At 58.1% G+C, this 16,173-nt stretch overlaps 10 protein-coding genes across 10 annotated transcripts; 5 read left to right on the forward strand and 5 right to left on the reverse strand.

The window, feature by feature from the left end:
* Positions 1-316: 316 nt before the first annotated feature.
* On the reverse strand, positions 317-1,329 carry HETIRDRAFT_25560 (membrane-associated serine protease; the record flags this gene model as incomplete). The annotated part of the gene is made up of 6 exons (XM_009544859.2): positions 317-403; positions 504-646; positions 717-794; positions 855-991; positions 1,055-1,137; positions 1,198-1,329. Coding segments are annotated over 6 exons (660 nt in total), but the record flags the coding sequence as incomplete, so codon positions are not given.
* A 359-nt stretch (positions 1,330-1,688) lies between these two features.
* HETIRDRAFT_46795 (uncharacterized protein) lies at positions 1,689-2,401 on the forward strand (the record flags this gene model as incomplete). The annotated part of the gene is made up of 4 exons (XM_009544891.1): positions 1,689-1,987; positions 2,053-2,114; positions 2,165-2,250; positions 2,309-2,401. The coding sequence occupies 4 exons, from the start codon at positions 1,689-1,691 to the stop codon at positions 2,399-2,401; spliced, it is 540 nt and encodes a 179-aa protein (XP_009543186.1).
* Positions 2,402-2,987: 586 nt separating this feature from the next.
* On the forward strand, positions 2,988-4,518 carry HETIRDRAFT_311932 (uncharacterized protein; the record flags this gene model as incomplete). The annotated part of the gene is made up of 2 exons (XM_009545721.1): positions 2,988-3,419; positions 3,478-4,518. 2 exons carry the CDS (start codon positions 2,988-2,990, stop codon positions 4,516-4,518), a joined length of 1,473 nt encoding a protein of 490 aa, XP_009544016.1.
* Positions 4,519-4,629: 111 nt separating this feature from the next.
* HETIRDRAFT_314110 (uncharacterized protein) lies at positions 4,630-5,100 on the forward strand (the record flags this gene model as incomplete). The annotated part of the gene is made up of 1 exon (XM_009545722.1): positions 4,630-5,100. One exon carries the CDS (start codon positions 4,630-4,632, stop codon positions 5,098-5,100), a length of 471 nt encoding a protein of 156 aa, XP_009544017.1.
* Positions 5,101-5,344: 244 nt separating this feature from the next.
* Positions 5,345-7,332, reverse strand: arp4 (actin-related protein 4; the record flags this gene model as incomplete). Its single annotated transcript, XM_009545723.1, has 10 exons — positions 5,345-5,477; positions 5,535-5,666; positions 5,734-5,913; positions 5,980-6,097; positions 6,162-6,313; positions 6,368-6,489; positions 6,560-6,654; positions 6,728-6,926; positions 6,985-7,242; positions 7,314-7,332. The coding sequence occupies 10 exons, from the start codon at positions 7,330-7,332 to the stop codon at positions 5,439-5,441; spliced, it is 1,314 nt and encodes a 437-aa protein (XP_009544018.1). The 3' UTR covers positions 5,345-5,438.
* Positions 7,333-7,615: 283 nt separating this feature from the next.
* On the forward strand, positions 7,616-10,342 carry HETIRDRAFT_381825 (uncharacterized protein). Its single transcript, XM_009545724.1, has 8 exons — positions 7,616-7,924; positions 7,989-8,137; positions 8,193-8,418; positions 8,474-9,123; positions 9,176-9,426; positions 9,494-9,627; positions 9,691-9,878; positions 9,940-10,342. The coding sequence occupies exons 1-8, from the start codon at positions 7,622-7,624 to the stop codon at positions 10,202-10,204; spliced, it is 2,166 nt and encodes a 721-aa protein (XP_009544019.1). The 5' UTR covers positions 7,616-7,621; the 3' UTR covers positions 10,205-10,342.
* Positions 10,343-11,171: 829 nt separating this feature from the next.
* Positions 11,172-13,461, forward strand: HETIRDRAFT_439130 (uncharacterized protein). Its single transcript, XM_009545725.1, has 15 exons — positions 11,172-11,333; positions 11,407-11,522; positions 11,655-11,704; positions 11,756-11,783; positions 11,842-11,853; positions 11,917-11,937; positions 11,987-12,039; positions 12,091-12,269; positions 12,331-12,479; positions 12,531-12,555; positions 12,612-12,624; positions 12,690-12,699; positions 12,763-12,782; positions 12,852-13,034; positions 13,089-13,461. Exons 1-15 carry the CDS (start codon positions 11,291-11,293, stop codon positions 13,180-13,182), a joined length of 996 nt encoding a protein of 331 aa, XP_009544020.1. The 5' UTR covers positions 11,172-11,290; the 3' UTR covers positions 13,183-13,461.
* On the reverse strand, positions 13,179-13,337 carry HETIRDRAFT_416040 (uncharacterized protein; the record flags this gene model as incomplete). The annotated part of the gene is made up of 1 exon (XM_009545726.1): positions 13,179-13,337. One exon carries the CDS (start codon positions 13,335-13,337, stop codon positions 13,179-13,181), a length of 159 nt encoding a protein of 52 aa, XP_009544021.1.
* Positions 13,462-13,600: 139 nt separating the features above from the next.
* Positions 13,601-14,424, reverse strand: HETIRDRAFT_123946 (uncharacterized protein; the record flags this gene model as incomplete). Its single annotated transcript, XM_009545727.1, has 2 exons — positions 13,601-13,756; positions 14,296-14,424. 2 exons carry the CDS (start codon positions 14,422-14,424, stop codon positions 13,601-13,603), a joined length of 285 nt encoding a protein of 94 aa, XP_009544022.1.
* Positions 14,425-15,354: 930 nt separating this feature from the next.
* HETIRDRAFT_408451 (uncharacterized protein) lies at positions 15,355-16,087 on the reverse strand. Its single transcript, XM_009545728.1, has 5 exons — positions 16,033-16,087; positions 15,833-15,958; positions 15,700-15,764; positions 15,618-15,639; positions 15,355-15,531 (listed from the first exon to the last, which is right to left on the reverse strand). The coding sequence occupies exons 1-5, from the start codon at positions 16,039-16,041 to the stop codon at positions 15,511-15,513; spliced, it is 243 nt and encodes an 80-aa protein (XP_009544023.1). The 5' UTR covers positions 16,042-16,087; the 3' UTR covers positions 15,355-15,510.
* Between the last annotated feature and the right edge of the window lie 86 nt (positions 16,088-16,173).

The raw sequence follows: 16,173 nt of genomic DNA on the forward strand, positions 1-16,173 counted from the left end.
AATAGAGTAAACAGATGCTTGACGATGTGTGGGCCCTGATAATTTTCACAACACGCCCCACACACGAATTGGTCGTAAGATGAAACGTCGAGCAACTCTGTATATATATTGCGCGGAGCACAGAATTGACACGTCCGTTCCATCGGGCAACACTCTCATTGTATTGCCGCAACTGACCGACATAGATCCGCTACGTACATCTATTATCGGTATCTCGAGAGGGGTGGGGCAACACATTCGACTGGATCTCGAGGGCTTGTAGAGGTGCCATCCGACACTACCGGAGTCCACGCATATTTTGCATACGGGTCCAAGGTCAGAACCGACGCAGGCGCAGGCGCAGGAAGTATGCCATGCCGGCAAGCAGTCCGCCTACATGCCCTGCCGAGTCGACGCCAGGCCTCTGCAGCAACCAAGTCGATTTTGGGACCCATCGACATAAAAGAAAGGAAAAAAAGGAAGATCAGATGCTGAACAAGACACGAAAAGAGACTCGGGCGCACGCTCTCATTGTATGCACTGTAGCCGTCGAACAGGAAGAGGCCGGCGACGACGGCCCACGCGGGGCACGGTATCACGTAGAACACGAGAAAGGTCGCAGTGGGCCTGACGCATGCATAGAAGGCGATGATGGCGGAGATCGCACCTGAGAATGAGCGAATAAGGACGTGCGCGTCAATAGGGGGAAGATGTATGAAAATGAAGTGTGAGCTGACCACTTGCGCCGAGGGCGGGGATGTTGTGCCCACGGCGAGCATGCCAGTATGCGCTAGCGGTGCTTGCCAAAATTCCGCCTGCGAGAAGTATGGGTGATCAGCAGAATAGGGAAAAGAGAGGCACATCAGGAAGCGCACCACCCAGATATAACGCAAGAAAGCGCGCGTTTCCGAGCATCCGGAGGACTGTCGGTGCCATGAAGTAGTAAGTCAGGCCATTGAAGAGGATGTGATTGAAGTCCTTGTGCGAGAAGCACGACGTCAAGATCGTCCATCTGCGCAAGAGCGTAAGTGGCGGGTTTGGGACAGAAGGAGCGCGAAAAGAGGGGTATACTCACGGCCTGCCCTCGGTGATGGACCGCATGCTGACGGTGAAGTTGTCAAACATCCAGACGGTGAGTTTGTGATTGCCTTCAAAGGCCTACGCGTTGGGATGTTGAGTTCAGACGCGTCTGCATCTATTTAATCAAGAGATACGCACGCTCTTTATGGAACCATAACACCATCCGGAAAAGACTGCGATGTTGAGGGCCATGATGCCGGAGAAGACGTACACACCGGGCCAACGGTCGAGCCATTGCGTGAACCTGCGCCACGGACCTCCAGAATGTGGAGGGCGGAAGGAGTTGGGTATCTGACGGTGAGTTGCAGCGAGGACTGTGCATCGGCTGAAGCGCGCGATGCCAGGCTGGAAGAGACGGGCAAGTGGTGTGGGAGGCCGAGCGCGGAGGAGCGTCTGCGCTAGGCGAGAACTGTAACGGGCATTGCACGCGATGGTGGCGAGGTTCGAGCTCGCTGTGCACGACGAAGAGAAAGAGAGAACGCGAGCGGATGGGGGACGGAGGACGGTGTGCAGGCGGGGGAGCAGCATCATCGACGGTCGGAAGCTGCAAACGGCCGCTTATGTAATGTGCGCGGCTCGTTCTGCTGTGTGCCGGGCTTGCGATTGCAGACGGCCGTCGAGTGGACGCCATGTCCCACCATCTCTTCCTGCTCTCTCCCTCCGACACTCCCTTGTACAGTCTCACACACTTCTCCGCGAAGCCGGCCCAGGTCGCCCCGTCCCCTCTGTCGGCAAATCTCCCTTCCTGGTCCACCTCCGCGTTCGCGGGCACTCTGACCGCTCTCTCCGGCGCGTCCAGTGTCGCGCAGCCTTCTGCGCAGGGCGGCGGGGCGCGCATGGGCGGAGGGCAGGACCGTCATGTCATTCAGATGATTGCGAACGCGAGCTTGGACGTGATCGAAGAGGTCGTGCGGCGAAATACCGGCATGTCAGTATTCCAGCGTGTCTCAAGCGTCTCGCGATGCGAGCTTGCGCCTCTTTGCCCGCTCGTAGGTACCTCAAGGCGGTCGACAAGTTCAACGAGTGGACCGTGTCTGCCTTTGTTACCCCAGGCAGTAAGTGTGTCCCGCGCGCACGGCCCCATCTGCCGCTGAACCCGGGGTAGATATGAAGTTCGTGCTGCTGCACGAGGCGAAGAACGATGAGGGGATCCGGGCGTTCTTTATGGATGTGTGGGAGCTGTACGTGAAGGTATGCAGGCCCCCAGCTCGCGCGTCGCACGCAGAAATAAAAGAGTGCGCTGGGACAGACGATGGCGAATCCGTTCCACACGGCGCACACGGCGATCCGGAGCGGGGTGTTCGATGCACGTGTCAGGGCGAGCGCGAAAAAGTATCTGTGACGGGTGACGGAGTGGTGGCGGAGACTGGTGACGGTAACGGTGTCAGGGGGACTGGGGGCGTGGCGATGGGGGGCTGACGGAGCGGTGCGGTGGCTGGGTCGCTTTGCCTTTCTGACTGCTCTCGCTCTCGCTCTCTCTCTCTCTCTCTCTCCGGCCTCTTTCTTTTCCTTTGTCTCTCTGTCTGTCTTCCTTCCCCATCTTATCGTCCGAGTCTATATCACAATACAAAAATCATCTTTTTCGCCCCCACGGCATTCTAATATCCGGCTATCGCTTCTCTTCCTCTCTCTCTCGCTCCCCTTCGTCCCAGCGCATCCCATCTTCCGCCACTGGATCATTGTCATTGTCATTGTCTGCAAGAGACTCCTCGAAAGTGCCCCCTTTCCGCGTATTATTCCTCGCAACGTGAGCCCATCCCACCCCTCCCCCCACAGCCCCGGACGCACGCTCAACGCCGCGATCTTTGCGCCGTAGCTGTATTCACAATTGACCCCATCATCCCTTTTCTAACTTTCGCCACTCTCACCGCCTAATCCTTCTCCCTCGTCACAGCTCCCTCTTGTCCACCCACAGCTTCATCTTCCCAATGGCCGCCGCTCCTGCCCCCAACCCCCGTGCCTCCCTCCTCGCTGGCCTCCGCACTGGCGGTGTCCGCTCTACCTCTGGTCCCATGGGCAACGTTCCCCACACCGCCGCCGTTGGATCCTCATTCAGCGTCCCCCGCTACCCCTCTTCCACCTTTCACAACTCTCATTTCCCCCCCGAAGAGGAGGACGATGAACTGGCAGACATGGTATCGCAGAACATGTACATCAATTCTGCATCCCACATGCAGCATATCCCCATGACCGCTGCGGTAGATGGGTCCCACGACAGGTTCGCCCATCAGCAGTCCGCTCGCCACAGGGGCATGGTCTCCGGCGGAGTCTCCAATAATTCGAACAACGATGTCCAGAGGCAAGCCCAGGCACAGGCTCTCCAGATGCAGATGCTCCAGGTCGAGATGCTCAGACTGCATGTACGTGGATCCTCTCGGCAGTGCACCCTATTCGCTGATGGATCGGCTTCTTTTCTAGGCCATCCAAGCACAGAAGCTCCAGTCCGAGTACGTCGCCCAGGCTCAACAATATCATCTGCAGCTGGAAAGGCAACGGCAGCAGCTGGGCCTCCCCTATCCGAACGGGCCCAGCCCCAGCTACAATCCCCCTGCCACTGCCGGTGCTTACACCACTTCCTTCGACTTGCGTTCCATGGGGATGAACGCCCCGATGCGCCGCCCCAGTCAGGCTGAGCAACTCAGAGCTCAGCTGGGGGTTCATGGCGAGGATCAGGTGCCCATGACCGCTGCTCTCGGCGGTAAGTTTGGCAGCCGTGCCTTGTACCCGGGAATGCCCGAGGACGACTCCTCCACACTCGAGCCAAAAGCGTCTTTCCAGAATCCGCCTGCAACGCCCAACCATACCACGGTCATCAGTGGCGGCACCTCCCTTGGCACCGCGGCTAATACCAACACCAATGGGAATGCGAACGTGGTCCCGTCCAAGTCGGACACCGCTGTGTCGTGGAGACGCGGCGGACACAACAACTCTGTCTTGAGCGGCAACCGGTCCATCTCTCTTGCTGCGCCTAACGTCAAGATCACCCCGCCTCCCACCGAGCGCAATTCTTCACCTCCCGGCCTTGGTGCGAGCACCAGCCCCGTCCGCAGCCGCCCCCAGCCGCTCCGCTTCTCCGCAGCGGTCTCTCGCCCGCTGCCTGCTGTGGCAGTTGATGATGGCACAGATGGTGAGGACAACTCATCGGTCACGTCTTCCAAGTCTGGCTCTTCGCCCACGACGCCGCATTCGTCCTCGTCCGGAGACGTGCCGCTCTCGCCGCGCGAAGAAGCGGCCAAGAAACTTTACGAGGGATTGGGTCTGGGACGCGCGCCGCCCGCCACAGCAGCGCTCCCGCAGCGCGTGTTGAGCCTTGCTGTGCGGCAGCCCCGTGGGCCGCCGTCGGGCGCCGACGAACTAGGCCCACGCAACTTTGCGTCTCGTATTCGTAGGAAGGCAATTGGCGGGCTTGGTGCCCTCATGGGCGCACGCGAGCGGAGGGATGTCGTAGAGGCGTACTGAGCGCGTCGCGAAGTCGCCCCTGCGCTGGTCCTCCGTGATTAATGCGAGACAGGGCGAGTGATGACGATGACGAGTTTTTTTCTCCACTATTTTTTTCCCTATCCTCATCCAATGTGCATTTTCTTGCCACTTCGCCTTCGTTCTTTATTTATTTTTACTTGCATCCCCCGGGGTGATGGCAGAGGTGGCGTGCTGCTTTGGATAGACGATGCGTTCAAATGGTTCGGGCTTCGCGTCGTATCCTGTCGCACATCCCTCCCCTTTTTCAACTCTGGCTCTGCCTCCCTTCACATGTCCTACACATACTGGTTCTCCATGATCCACCTCTCGTCGGTCTTCGAGCTGCACTCGCATTTCTTCTTGTCACGTTCTTCTTCACGAATACCTTTACGCGCACGCTCACCAGTCCGGCTGCGGGCCTCTCTCTTTTCGTGCGCGTGTCGTGTCCCGACGTCCTGGCCTCGGCGTCCTCTTTGCTTTTTTCCCTTCAGGTCGCTCGCAGCGTCCGTCCTCTCCTACTCTCTCTTTATTCCTAGTATGCGGAAAGCGGCCCTACGTCCCATCTTCAATTCTTGCTATTGAACAACGGACTTTGACTGGAGTTGGATACATTGAAGAGTATGAGTTCAGACGGACATTGCCATGCCTCCCTTTCGTTACCCCCCTCCCTCACCCTTTGCTAGACCACGTTCCGTGATTACTGGTCGTGTACAGTACCTACCTGCGATATAGGCGTGCGCCCCTCTCTGTCGAATGCAAATGGCACTCTCACATTGAATCGCATGCCTGCAGCCTAAGATACGAACAAGAAAGCAAACTGTCTGATGGTCATCAATACAACATGCATATTACTTTGCCGTACACCACATGAACAACAATGGACGCGAACGCCCAGCACTTTGGCACGCGAATCGCGCGGATCATTTACACCTCTGGCCAACGATGGCACGACCATGCTCCTGCGAGCATAAGTGTCAGATAGTCCTGTCCTCGGATGCAGGATCGAGCTTGCTCACCTGCCACTCTTCCTTGCTGATCCAGAGCTGGTGGAACGTTCCCAAGCTCGCGAGGATGCTCCCGCCGAGCCACCCACCATACCGGCGCTCCGTCGGGTTGCCCGGCGCGTGTATTTTCACCACCTGTTGCGTCTAATAAGATCAGCATAGACAGATCCAGAAGGGGGAAAGAAGGGATGGAAGCGGACGCGACACGCACGTGTTGGTGGTAGTGGCGCGAGAGCTCGTTGTTGAGGCGCTCGGCGAAGCCCGCGAAGAGGCTCCCGCCGCCGCAGAGGACGACGTTGGCCATGAGCAGCTGGCGGATCTCGGCGTCGCAGGCGGCGAGGGACTGGGTGATGAGCCCGGGCATCGGGCGGGGGAGGTGCTGGTTCGATGCCTGTGAAGAGGGGGGGTGTCAGACGCGGGCGCGCGCGGATGGCGGCGGGGGGATGGGAATGCTAACGACAAGCTGGGGCGTGTGCGTGAAGAAGAGCTCGCCGACGGAGAACCGCTCGGCGCTGAAGTACGTGTTGAAGCCCGTCGGGAATTCGTATTGCCGCGCGGGGCGCGCGGACGCGGCTCTGGAGGGGTCAAGCGCGGGGGTGGTGAGCGATGCCGCACGGGGTGCGGTGAGCGCAGACGCACTGGTCGTTCCATCCTTGGTCGAGCACGCCGGCGACGCTCTGTACCCATTCTTCGACTTCGCGCGACTCGTAGTACAGCCGCAGGGTGTCTGTCGTTTTGGACATGCGGTCGTCGCGGCGCGTGAAGCGGGGGATCACGCCGGGCTCGACGGGCTGGCGAGGGCGTCAGCGGGCGTCGGCGCGAGTGCATGTTCTGCGCGGACGTACCATTTTAGAAGCGATGAGTTGGTGGGAGAGGAGCTCGATTGGGGGGTGGTTGTGGCTCTGCGTCGTGAGCGTGTGCCGCGCGTGGGCGTGGACGAGCTGGGGGAGGGCGGAGTGGACGAGGCCTAGGCGGGGGCGGGGGCAGGACACGGGTCTGACGCGGGTTCATGCGCACCGCCTGTCTGGACGACGCACCTTTTCGGAGGACGAAGCCGTCCACGACGGGCGTGACGCTCGCCGTCGACTGGCCCACATCGATCACGAGCGCAGAGCCCTTCCCCGCCGCGAACCTACACGCCGGAGGCCAGTGAGCGCTCGGAGACGGAAACGGGGAGATCAGGGGCGCGGGGCGCGCGGACGCACGCGTTGAGGACGCCCGTGTTCGCGATGTAGAACGCGGGCACTTCGAACTGCTCGAACATGATCTCTGCCATGCGCTCGCGGTTGGCGGCCGTGTTCCAGGCGGGCTCGGTGACGAGGACGGGGTGCTCGCGCGGGTCGACGCGCATGACCTCTCTGAAGACGTGGTCGAGGAGGGGATGGATGGGCGCGAAGTCGTTGACTTGAGGCGAGCGCGTGGTTCAACTAGCTAACATCAACATGAAAAAGCGTGTACGCACTCATGCCATCCTTGATGGGGTTGCCTATGTGCATGCCTTCGCGCCATATTGAAGGGCCGTGCTGGCCGATGTACATCTTGTTTTCGACCGGCGCTGGCTCCTGGGGCTCGCCCGTGTCGGACATGACGACGTCGGAGCCAGAGTTTTGAGGTATAAAGCCATATGATGTGGGGATGATGGCCTTTGGCGTGTCGTCTCCCGCATAACCCGCCCTCAGCGTAGAAGAGCCAATATCGACCACAAGAGCGGAAACTTCGTCTGAACGCAAGGGATCAACATGCAGTGAGCCACGCATTTCTGAAGGAACGAATACGCGACCAATAACGCACCGCCTCCATATTGAACCATGGCCGCGGAGAGAGGTTCACCGTACAAGTGGAAAGGACTTGGAAGTCGATCAACTGCAGCGACTGGCTTTGCCCGATGCGATCTGAAGCATCGTGAGAAACCCGTGCGTAAATTTGGCTCACTCGGCTTTCTCTGCTGCCTCATATTCTCTCCATCTTTTCTGCCTCCTGGACATTTCCTCACTATGGCTGCGGGAAACAGGATAGTGAACGTAAAAAAGCGCAAACAGACGCTTGTCGAAGAGCCGTCCCATGAAGAGGTCGAGGCGCATCCGGAGGTCAACCTCGAAATGTTGAGCGAAGACGAAGATGGCCAGGGTGAAGCATCAGGCTCAGACGATGGCGAGGTCGACGAGTTTCCAGAGATCGACGCGAACTCGGACAGTGAGGAAGACAGCGAAGGGGGGGATGACGAGGGAGATGGGGAAGATGAGGAAGAAGACGAGGAGGAGGACGAGGAGGACGAAGAGACGGACGACGACTTGCACATATTCCCAAAAGCCAAGACCATCACCTCAGATATAACCGGCCAACCCAAAAAAGTCTACCCAGAGATCGAGCCCGACTACGACTCGGATTCGTCGACAGAAGACGTATGTCCACCCCCATTTCACTATCGCAGGACTGAAATGCACACCGTGTCACTCACTTACGAAGGCGCCGAATCGCGTCGGAAACATACCAATGCACTGGTACGACGATCTACCTCATGTGGGCTATAGTATTGATGGGAAGAAAGTGCTCAAACCCGCACGAGGAGATGAACTCGACAAGTTCCTGCAGACGGTGGAGGACCCTTCCGCATGGTGCGTAGAACCATCACGCTGCAGAATTTACGCGATAGTGACTCTAATGCTACAGGACGTCGGCATTCGACAACAACCTCCAACTGGACAAGCCTCTCACTGCCGAAGAGCTTGACATCATTCGTCGTCTGCAGGCGCATGAGAACCCAGACGCTCAGTACGATCCCTACGAACCCACCATCGAGTGGTTTACAGGAAAAGGCAAAGAAGAGATCATGCCTCTCTCTGCTGCCCCAGAGCCCAAACGGAGATGGGTCCCAAGTAAATGGGAAAAACAAAAGGTCAGGAACCCCTTTGAACCTATACATCGGTCCGCGTAATTGACCGTTCCAAAAGGTGATGAAAATCGTCCGCGCCATCCGACAAGGTCGTATCATCCCTTCCAAAGCCTCCGCTGCCAAACCGCAATTCTACGCCATCTGGAACGAAGAGCCATCTACCACCGCACCACCGCTTCCCGCGCCCAAACCGCGCCTTCCGACCAACGCCGAGTCGTATAACCCCCCAGAGGAGTACCTCCCCACAGAAGAAGAGCGCAAGGAATGGGAGGCGACCGAAAAAGAAGACCGCGAGCGGGATTTCCTACCGCACAAGTACGGCGCGTTGCGACTTGTGCCTGCATACGACCAGTTCGTGCAGGAGCGGTTCAACCGTCAGCTCGATCTGTACCTCGCGCCGCGCATCCAGCGCGTGAAGCTCAACATCGACCCGAACACTCTTATTCCGAAGCTTCCGAGCCCGAGCAGCCTACGACCGTTCCCGAATTACAAGGCGCTCAGCTTCACGCACACGAAGGGCCGGGTGCGGTGTGTGAGCGTGAGCCCGGACGGCGCGTGGGTGGTCAGCGCGGACGAGGAGGGCGTGGTCAGCCTGTGGGAAGTGATGGTGGGGCGGGAGGTGAAGCGGTGGACGATGGGGGATAAGGTGGGCGCGGTGGAATGGTGTCCGAGAACGGACGTCAGCTTCTTCATCGTCGCGACGCAAGTGTCAAACTTTATTCTCTATCACGGTCTTCGCGACTCACAATCAGCTTCGCAGGGACGAGAAGCTGCATTTCATTATCCCGCCCAACGTTCCGCCGGCCGTGTTGACGGCGACCCACAACGCGCTCGCTCCCGCGACCCTGCCCCCTCCACCCCCGAACCCGTCGCCTGTCAAGTGGTCCAACCCCCCATCTGCCATCGCCGTTTCCTCCGACGCACCCATCTTGTCTATTGGCCTACCTCAGTCGTCGGGGCTCCCAAAAGGCATCGTATGGCACAGAAAAGGCGACTACTTCGCTACCGTGTGTACGTGGACATTTCAATCTCGATCGCCGTATCCAAGGCCTGACAGCGTACATGCGCTCATTCCTAGCGAGCGGGGAAGGCCAGGGTGGCGTGTGGATCCACCAGGTGTCACGACGACATTCGCAGGCGCCGTTCAAGAAGGTCAAGGGCACGGTGCAGCTCGTCCTCTTCCATCCGACGAAGCCGCAGTTCTTCGTGGCCGTACGTACCACAATATTTCTTAGCCGCGAGGGTCGGCGTCGACTGACGAGGTGGCGGATATAGACTCAGCGATACGTCAGAGTATATAATTTAGCCGAGCAGAAGCTGCTCAAGACCTTGATCCCTGGCATACGATGGATATCGTCGATGGATGTTCATCCGTCCGGCGACCACATCATCGTCGGAGGGTACGACCGTAAATTGTGCTGGTTCGACCTGGAGCTCAGCGACAAGCCATATAAAATCATGAGGTGCGTCTGTTTCTCGACACCATCGCAGCATAATTTTTTTTGACGCACCCGCGCCCGGCAGATACCACTCGCGCGCGATCCGATCCCTACACTTTCACCCAACATATCCGCTATTCGCATCGTCGTCGGACGACGGCTCGATCCAGATATTCCACGCGCGGGTGTTCCACGATCTGATGACGGACCCATTGATCGTGCCACTCAAAATTTTACGTGGGCACACGGTGCGCGACGGGCTGGGGGTGCTGCAGGTCAGATGGGTGCCGAAACAGCCATGGTTGGTCAGTGCGGGTGCAGACAGCAGGGTCTCGGTCTGGTGTAGTTAGTATGTCGGCGTCATGAACGGGAGCCGCCCAATGCGCAGCTGCGGCGTTCGCTGGTTTGGGTCCACACAAGAAAGCGCATGTCTTTTTTGGTTACATTCATTCCAGGCGAACGCGCCCGACAGTTTGATATGCACGTCCAACGGCCGTATCGAAGCTTGAAGCTTTGCATAGAAGCTGGATTGATCTGACAGGCCAGCGTCAAAGGGGTTGGAATATTCCAAGGCGAATCTGGGCCGAATGAGGAGAGATGGGATGGTGTGGGGGACGTCGGGAGTGTTAGCGTCGGACGACACGGCTGCATGGGGCCGATGCGGATCGAGCACCCCAATGCGAATTTATCTCCGCGACTGCCCGATTTGTGCCCATCGGTGGTGACTCGCGTGGGGAATTTCACACGTTTGGCGTTTACGCGTTTACGTCTTGGCTCGAGGCGCGTCTCAGCCAGAAATAACCACCATTTCAACGCCGCCTGACGACCGAGGTCGGGATTCAAGAGATCCATGGCCCTTTGAAGCTGGCTGCGGTGAGCCATTCCAGTCGGGGGATTTCATTATTCTGATGGCACGAATAGGGGGATGTACAATAAGGCCATAATCGAGTGCGCGACATATTCGAGAATCCGCCGCTCTGACGGGCAAGCACCGATGGGGCTTGCGCGCCCCGTCAGGATCAAGGAGGCGCATCGGCCAGCGCTCCCGATGCCCGTTTCACGCAGCAAAATTTCTTTGCAAGGAAAAGAGAAAACGTTCCGTGGCAGAGGCGGTTCTGTGGAGGATGTGGGAGCGTGCCTAGAATGCAAGCGGACGCAAATCGAGAAGCAAAGAGCCGAGGGGTCCGAGCACTACGCCTCGAGGCCTTTGCCGCGTCGTTATGACCCATTCCGTAAACATTCCCCCAGCGAGCCGCCGCGGTCGGCTCGACGGCGTCATCATCTCTTTATAACATGTCTTTTCCGCTCGGCTCTCACGTTTCCCTCCTACTTATCAATATCCACCGATAGTTCCAGCTCTCGGCTTGGATCCCTCCTCGCGACGACGCATCTAGTTGTATTGGGTACCTCCGTTTCTTAGCAGTGCTTGCTTCGACATGGTGGACTGGACGGGCACGCCAGAACTCGCGCTCGATGCAGGTTCGTCCATCACCTTCGCTTCCGCTGCGCCCTTCGCCGCGCTAATCTCCCCACGCTTCCTTTGCGCCCACAGAAGTCTACATGAAGGTCAATGTCTCGTTCTTTGGTTTGTATCTATGGGAGCTCTTCCAGACCTGCGATTTCGAGTGGTCCCTCGTCACCCGTCGCCGCAAATTCCAGTGGCCTCTAGTCAGTCCCTATCCTTACTCTGCCCCACGCTCTATCGTCTCATCGACACGTCTTGATTATAGAGTGCGTGGCTCTATTCTTGGAAATTTCGACTGTAGACCCGACAGCCCTGGGCCTGACCGCTCGCTTCCAGTTTTCTTCTTCCTATGTCGCTATTGCCTGCTGTGGTCCTTGATCGGGGTGTAGGTATCTAGCACTGTCCTCTCGTCGACTTGCTCACGCTTGGTCATTAGCATAGTATCGTTCTCAGTCAGGACATCGGTATGTTGCCCCTGATGTTAGTTCAAAATATGTCGCGGCTGAGCGCTTTGCATATCAGATTAATTGCTCAGTGAGTCGTCGACGCGCAAACCCTCACTCCGACGAGATAGGCTAAATTTTAGCGCCTTTCCAGGCTTTGTACACCTTCAATTCGGTATGCGATGTTCCCCTGATGTTCGCTCAGGGTCGCTCACCTGTCGCAGGTCGTTGGGCATCTCGCCATTATCGGAGCGTCGACGACTTTGATGATCAGAACGTATGCCCTCCGGCTTCCCGCTACTCAATTCTACCTAATCGGCACCCACAGATGGAATTTGTGGCAGCGTAAATGGGCCGTTGTCATTCCTCTCAGTGTGTTGGCCGTCGTTCACTGGGCCTTGCTCTGGCGCGGCATGTTCCTTTTCACCGCCACTTGGGAGCCAGCGTCTGCCACCTGTGTCGTGACCGCTGCAGATGCCCGATTTCTACAAGTGACATTCTTTTACAGTCAGTGGCCATAACTTCACTCGACACGCAGACAGCCTGATGCATCTTGCACTGTCCACAGCGATGGGCTTTGACTTTATTCTTCTCTGCGTGGGAGGCTTCAAGATGTTTTGGGACTCGAACGATCGTGCTCTCAACACCTGGAACCTCTTGTTCAAAGACGGCCTTGTTTTCTTCGTGGTCGCGTTTGCAGCCAACATCCTGCCCGCGGTGAGTGCTACAAATTCAAAGCGTCGTGATAGGAGCTGACGCCCATGCAAGGTCTTCAACATTCTGAATCTGAATCGTAAGTTCCCATGACAATTCAATCTTCCCGCAAGGAGCTGACCTTCGCGTTTCCAGCAATTATGAACGTGTGCGTACAATGCGGCCCCGAGGTGAACATCTGATATATTGATATGTCTTCTCCATTGTCATTAGCATCTCGGCAGTGAGTCATTTGCGCGCTTTTCTGGTAGGGCCGAGCTTGTTCTGATCCCACTTCTCCTTAAAGGTACCCGCTGGAACCCTCTCGTAAGACCACTTTCCTAGCGTCTTCTCCTTGGAATTGTGGCTGACCCCACGGCGTCTGGTCGGCAACAGGGCGGTCGCCGCATGCCGCACCGTCATTCAGCTACAGGATCCTAATGACAGCGACGCCTATACACACCAGGCTGCGGTCATCGGTGGAATGAACCCTCTCTCCAGCCGACACGGTCAACACCAGTCGGTATTCACCCCCGAGGTACGCGTCAAGACCGAACAGATCGTGATGGACGACTTTGGGTGCGTTTCCTTTGTCGTGTCCTTTCATCGCGCGCTGACGAGATGTTTGATCAGCACATCGGCTCCAGGAGGCCCCTACGAGAGCCGTCGATCCCTCGAGTCCGGCAAGAGCTCGCATCTTGATCCAATGAAGGGCAGAGCTCTTTAAGATCGGGTCCTTTCGACCCAAACGCAAATAAAACGAGAGAGAATGAGTGTTACTTGGTTGACATTTTTTAAGTTTTGATTCTTCACCTCCTCTCCTGCGGGCTCTCCCGCATGGCGCTCGCCCTCGATTATGATATTGATACCATTGCTGTACATCCGTTTTCACATTCTTTTTCCCCGACACTACTTAATAGTAGCTTACTGGCTTGCCAAAATGTAGGTTTCTAGCCAAGGCCGTAGCAATGGCATTCGCGGACCTAGTGTCCTTTTTCGAATGTTCCTCGACTGTGCCATCGAAATCAGATACTTGCTGCGCAGGCAGCCAATGCGCGAGGATTCAGAGCAAGCAAGAGTCGATATGAGAATAAGATACAGGACAAAAACACAGAACATCTGCCCCCCCCCCCCTCTACGCTCCCTCATCTCCTCCGGGAGGGCCGTCCAGACTTCCGCCGTGCGGCGACGGTGCCCTGCCGGGTCATGCCCCTCGCCTTGGGTCGCGCTTCCAAGCCTTTGGACGCCCTCCACTGCTCGCGGCGGGAATTCCGGGGCCCGTGCGTCGATATCCGCTTCGACTCCGATGTCGAGGACGGCGCAGCATCTCCGTCTATGTCCATATTTTCTTTTTTTCGCAGGGAGCAAGAGATTGTGAGAGGACCAAGAAGAAAAGGAGAAAGCAAAAGCACATGTCAGATGGGGGATGGGAAAGGGGCGGGGGAAGAGAGCGTGGGTGCACGAACCTGCGGCCATCGTCGCTCCGGCTGCTTCCTGATCTTCTGGAAAAAGAGGGGCGTGGTCAATGACGGCTGTTACTGGACGCTGCGAAACGACGATGACGGAGCGCGCACGCGCGCGGGTCGGCCGTCTCGTGCACGGGCGCGGAGAACGCAGCGATGCCGTAGGCTTCGTCGGCCGCGGCGGCGGGGTCGAAGCCGGCGCCGAAGCGCGCGGCCAGCGACGCCGGCGAGACGTCCGCGGGGTCGAGCAGCCCGAAAGACGCGAACCAGGACCAACCTGGCATTACCATGTCCTCTGCAGCGCCTGGCGGCGACGGCGGCGGCGGCGCCTCCCCGTCGGCCGCGGGGTCTTCTGCGTCTGCGGTGTCGAGGGGTACGGCGGCGAGGCCGCAGAGCTTTGCGCTGAGGCGCTGGAGGCGCGCGGCTTCGAGGGCGTGGTAGACGCCCTCGGTGCGTTTTTTGGAGCGGTAGGCGCGCTTGACTTTCGAGCGGGTTGATTTTGCCATTGTTTGTGCGGCGTGGGAGGGCGAGCGCGGAGGATGATTTTGTGAGGAGAGGAGAACTGGAGTGGCGGTGGCGGTGGTGATGGTTGAGTGTGTGTAGCTGTAGCTGTGTGGAGGGGCTGTTTTGGAGGAAATTAGTTGGGCACGGGCATCGTGCGGGGTTTGAAAAGGGGGCGCGCGCCACCGCAAGGATGCAGTTCCTCAAGACACTTGGCTAGTCCTGGACCCCTGCAGGCTGCAAGGGCAAGACTGTATTCGAGTCACTCGCAATGCGTGATATTTGCGATCCATAAACACTGCATCAGGGCTCCTCGGCCAATTAAAAAAAAATCATCCTGAGCTCAGACTCGATTCGATAGGAACGTATGACACGCCATGACACGGCGCATTCCACAGTTTTAAGTTACAGCTAGACCAACAGGCTTGCCTCGCGCGTAAAGACCCAAGGAAGGCATTGAAATGCTCTGAGAGTTGCGCCCTGGATCCAATTCCATGAACGGCTACTTGAGACGGACTGTGACGGTCCAAGCAGCCGTCGTCGCTTCCCAGCGTCAAGAGCCCGTTGACACGCAGCACAACTCGCTCATGCGCCCTGGCAGGACAGCACGAGGCCTGAGAGAAGAGGCCCCAATCGTCGCCGATCGCCAGCTATCGACCGGGCATCTCCACGAAACTCACGCTCAGCCCGTGCAGGACGACCAGCCGACGACGGCTTTCATTTCGGAAGGCCTGGCACCAAGTACAGGCGGTGCGCGAAGACAAGCATGCTCAAATCAAACCGATCAGCGTCGAATCTCAGCTCGAAGCCCTGAGTGCACACACACACAAAGACGGGACAGGCACGACGACGACGCGCCTGCGAGCCGTGCGGAGGGCGAGACGGATCGAATACAGCGGCACAGGACAACAACAGTGTATATTGAGAGCATACTCCATCGAACCACACGAACATGACGAGCCCCGGCGTCGACCGTGCAGAAGGAGAGAGCCACCGACGGCGGAGAACACCCCGACGGCCGGGATCCTGATCGTTTTTGGGCGTCAGGGCAGGCGTGGGACCACGCTGCCGAAATACGAGACGGCGACGATCTACTCCGCCGGGGCTTCCCTGTGCAGACGGACACGCGCGTAAGCGCGCTGGGAGACACGAAGCAGGGCCATCGCTGGAAAGAGAAAAGAAAAGAAAAAAGACTTATTATGTAGAGCACGTTGTTACACCTGGGATTCGTGAGCAATCAGTGGGATCCATCGCATGGCGAGACGGCGGATCGCGCTCACCGAATGAACACCTCTCCCAGAGTGCCCGTCGACTGGCCGTCCTGGAACTCCTCCGTGTTCGCAAGCTGCGGTGCGGGCGGTCAGCGCGCTGCGACGAGGGCGAGGGCGAGAGCGGAGCGCGCGCGAGACACACCTGAAGATTCATGAAGCCGTCCGTGCTGACCAAAAAGCCCTTGTACTCTAGCCCCCACTTGAGCCTGACGAACACAGGCTTGCCGGTGAGCTCCTGCATGAACGGCTTGGGGTTGACCGGGGCGACCTAACGAGCGTCGAACGGTGAAGCCCGGGTCAAAGGAGCCCAGAGTGGAAGGGAGAAGCGAAAAAAAGACATACGGCGGACATGGTGGATGGATGGAGGAAGAGATCAAGACGATGGGGGCACGTGCGCGCGGGCTTGTGAGGCGGAAAATGGGATATAAGCGCGATCATCTTGGAGGCGCCGCTTCCCAAATCCGCCTTGCCACTCGACGCCCC

Source organism: Heterobasidion irregulare, assembly GCF_000320585.1.
Source record: "Heterobasidion irregulare TC 32-1 unplaced genomic scaffold scaffold_03, whole genome shotgun sequence".
NCBI classification, from domain to species: domain Eukaryota; kingdom Fungi; phylum Basidiomycota; class Agaricomycetes; order Russulales; family Bondarzewiaceae; genus Heterobasidion; species Heterobasidion irregulare.

Coding starts and splice junctions, on each gene's coding strand:
- HETIRDRAFT_439130 (XM_009545725.1), top strand. CDS start 11,291: ATGGTGGACTGGACGGGCACGCCAGAACTCGCGCTCGATGCAG. Junction 11,938..11,986: donor CTTTGTACACCTTCAATTCG/GTATGCGATGTT, acceptor CACCTGTCGCAG/GTCGTTGGGCATCTCGCCAT. Junction 12,783..12,851: donor GTACCCGCTGGAACCCTCTC/GTAAGACCACTT, acceptor GGTCGGCAACAG/GGCGGTCGCCGCATGCCGCA.
- HETIRDRAFT_408451 (XM_009545728.1), bottom strand. Junction 15,765..15,832: donor ACGGCTTCATGAATCTTCAG/GTGTGTCTCGCG, acceptor CCCGCACCGCAG/CTTGCGAACACGGAGGAGTT. Junction 15,532..15,617: donor GTAACAACGTGCTCTACATA/ATAAGTCTTTTT, acceptor GTCCGTCTGCAC/AGGGAAGCCCCGGCGGAGTA.
- HETIRDRAFT_381825 (XM_009545724.1), top strand. CDS start 7,622: ATGTTGAGCGAAGACGAAGATGGCCAGGGTGAAGCATCAGGCTCAGAC. Junction 7,925..7,988: donor CGGATTCGTCGACAGAAGAC/GTATGTCCACCC, acceptor TCACTTACGAAG/GCGCCGAATCGCGTCGGAAA. Junction 9,628..9,690: donor AGCCGCAGTTCTTCGTGGCC/GTACGTACCACA, acceptor TGGCGGATATAG/ACTCAGCGATACGTCAGAGT.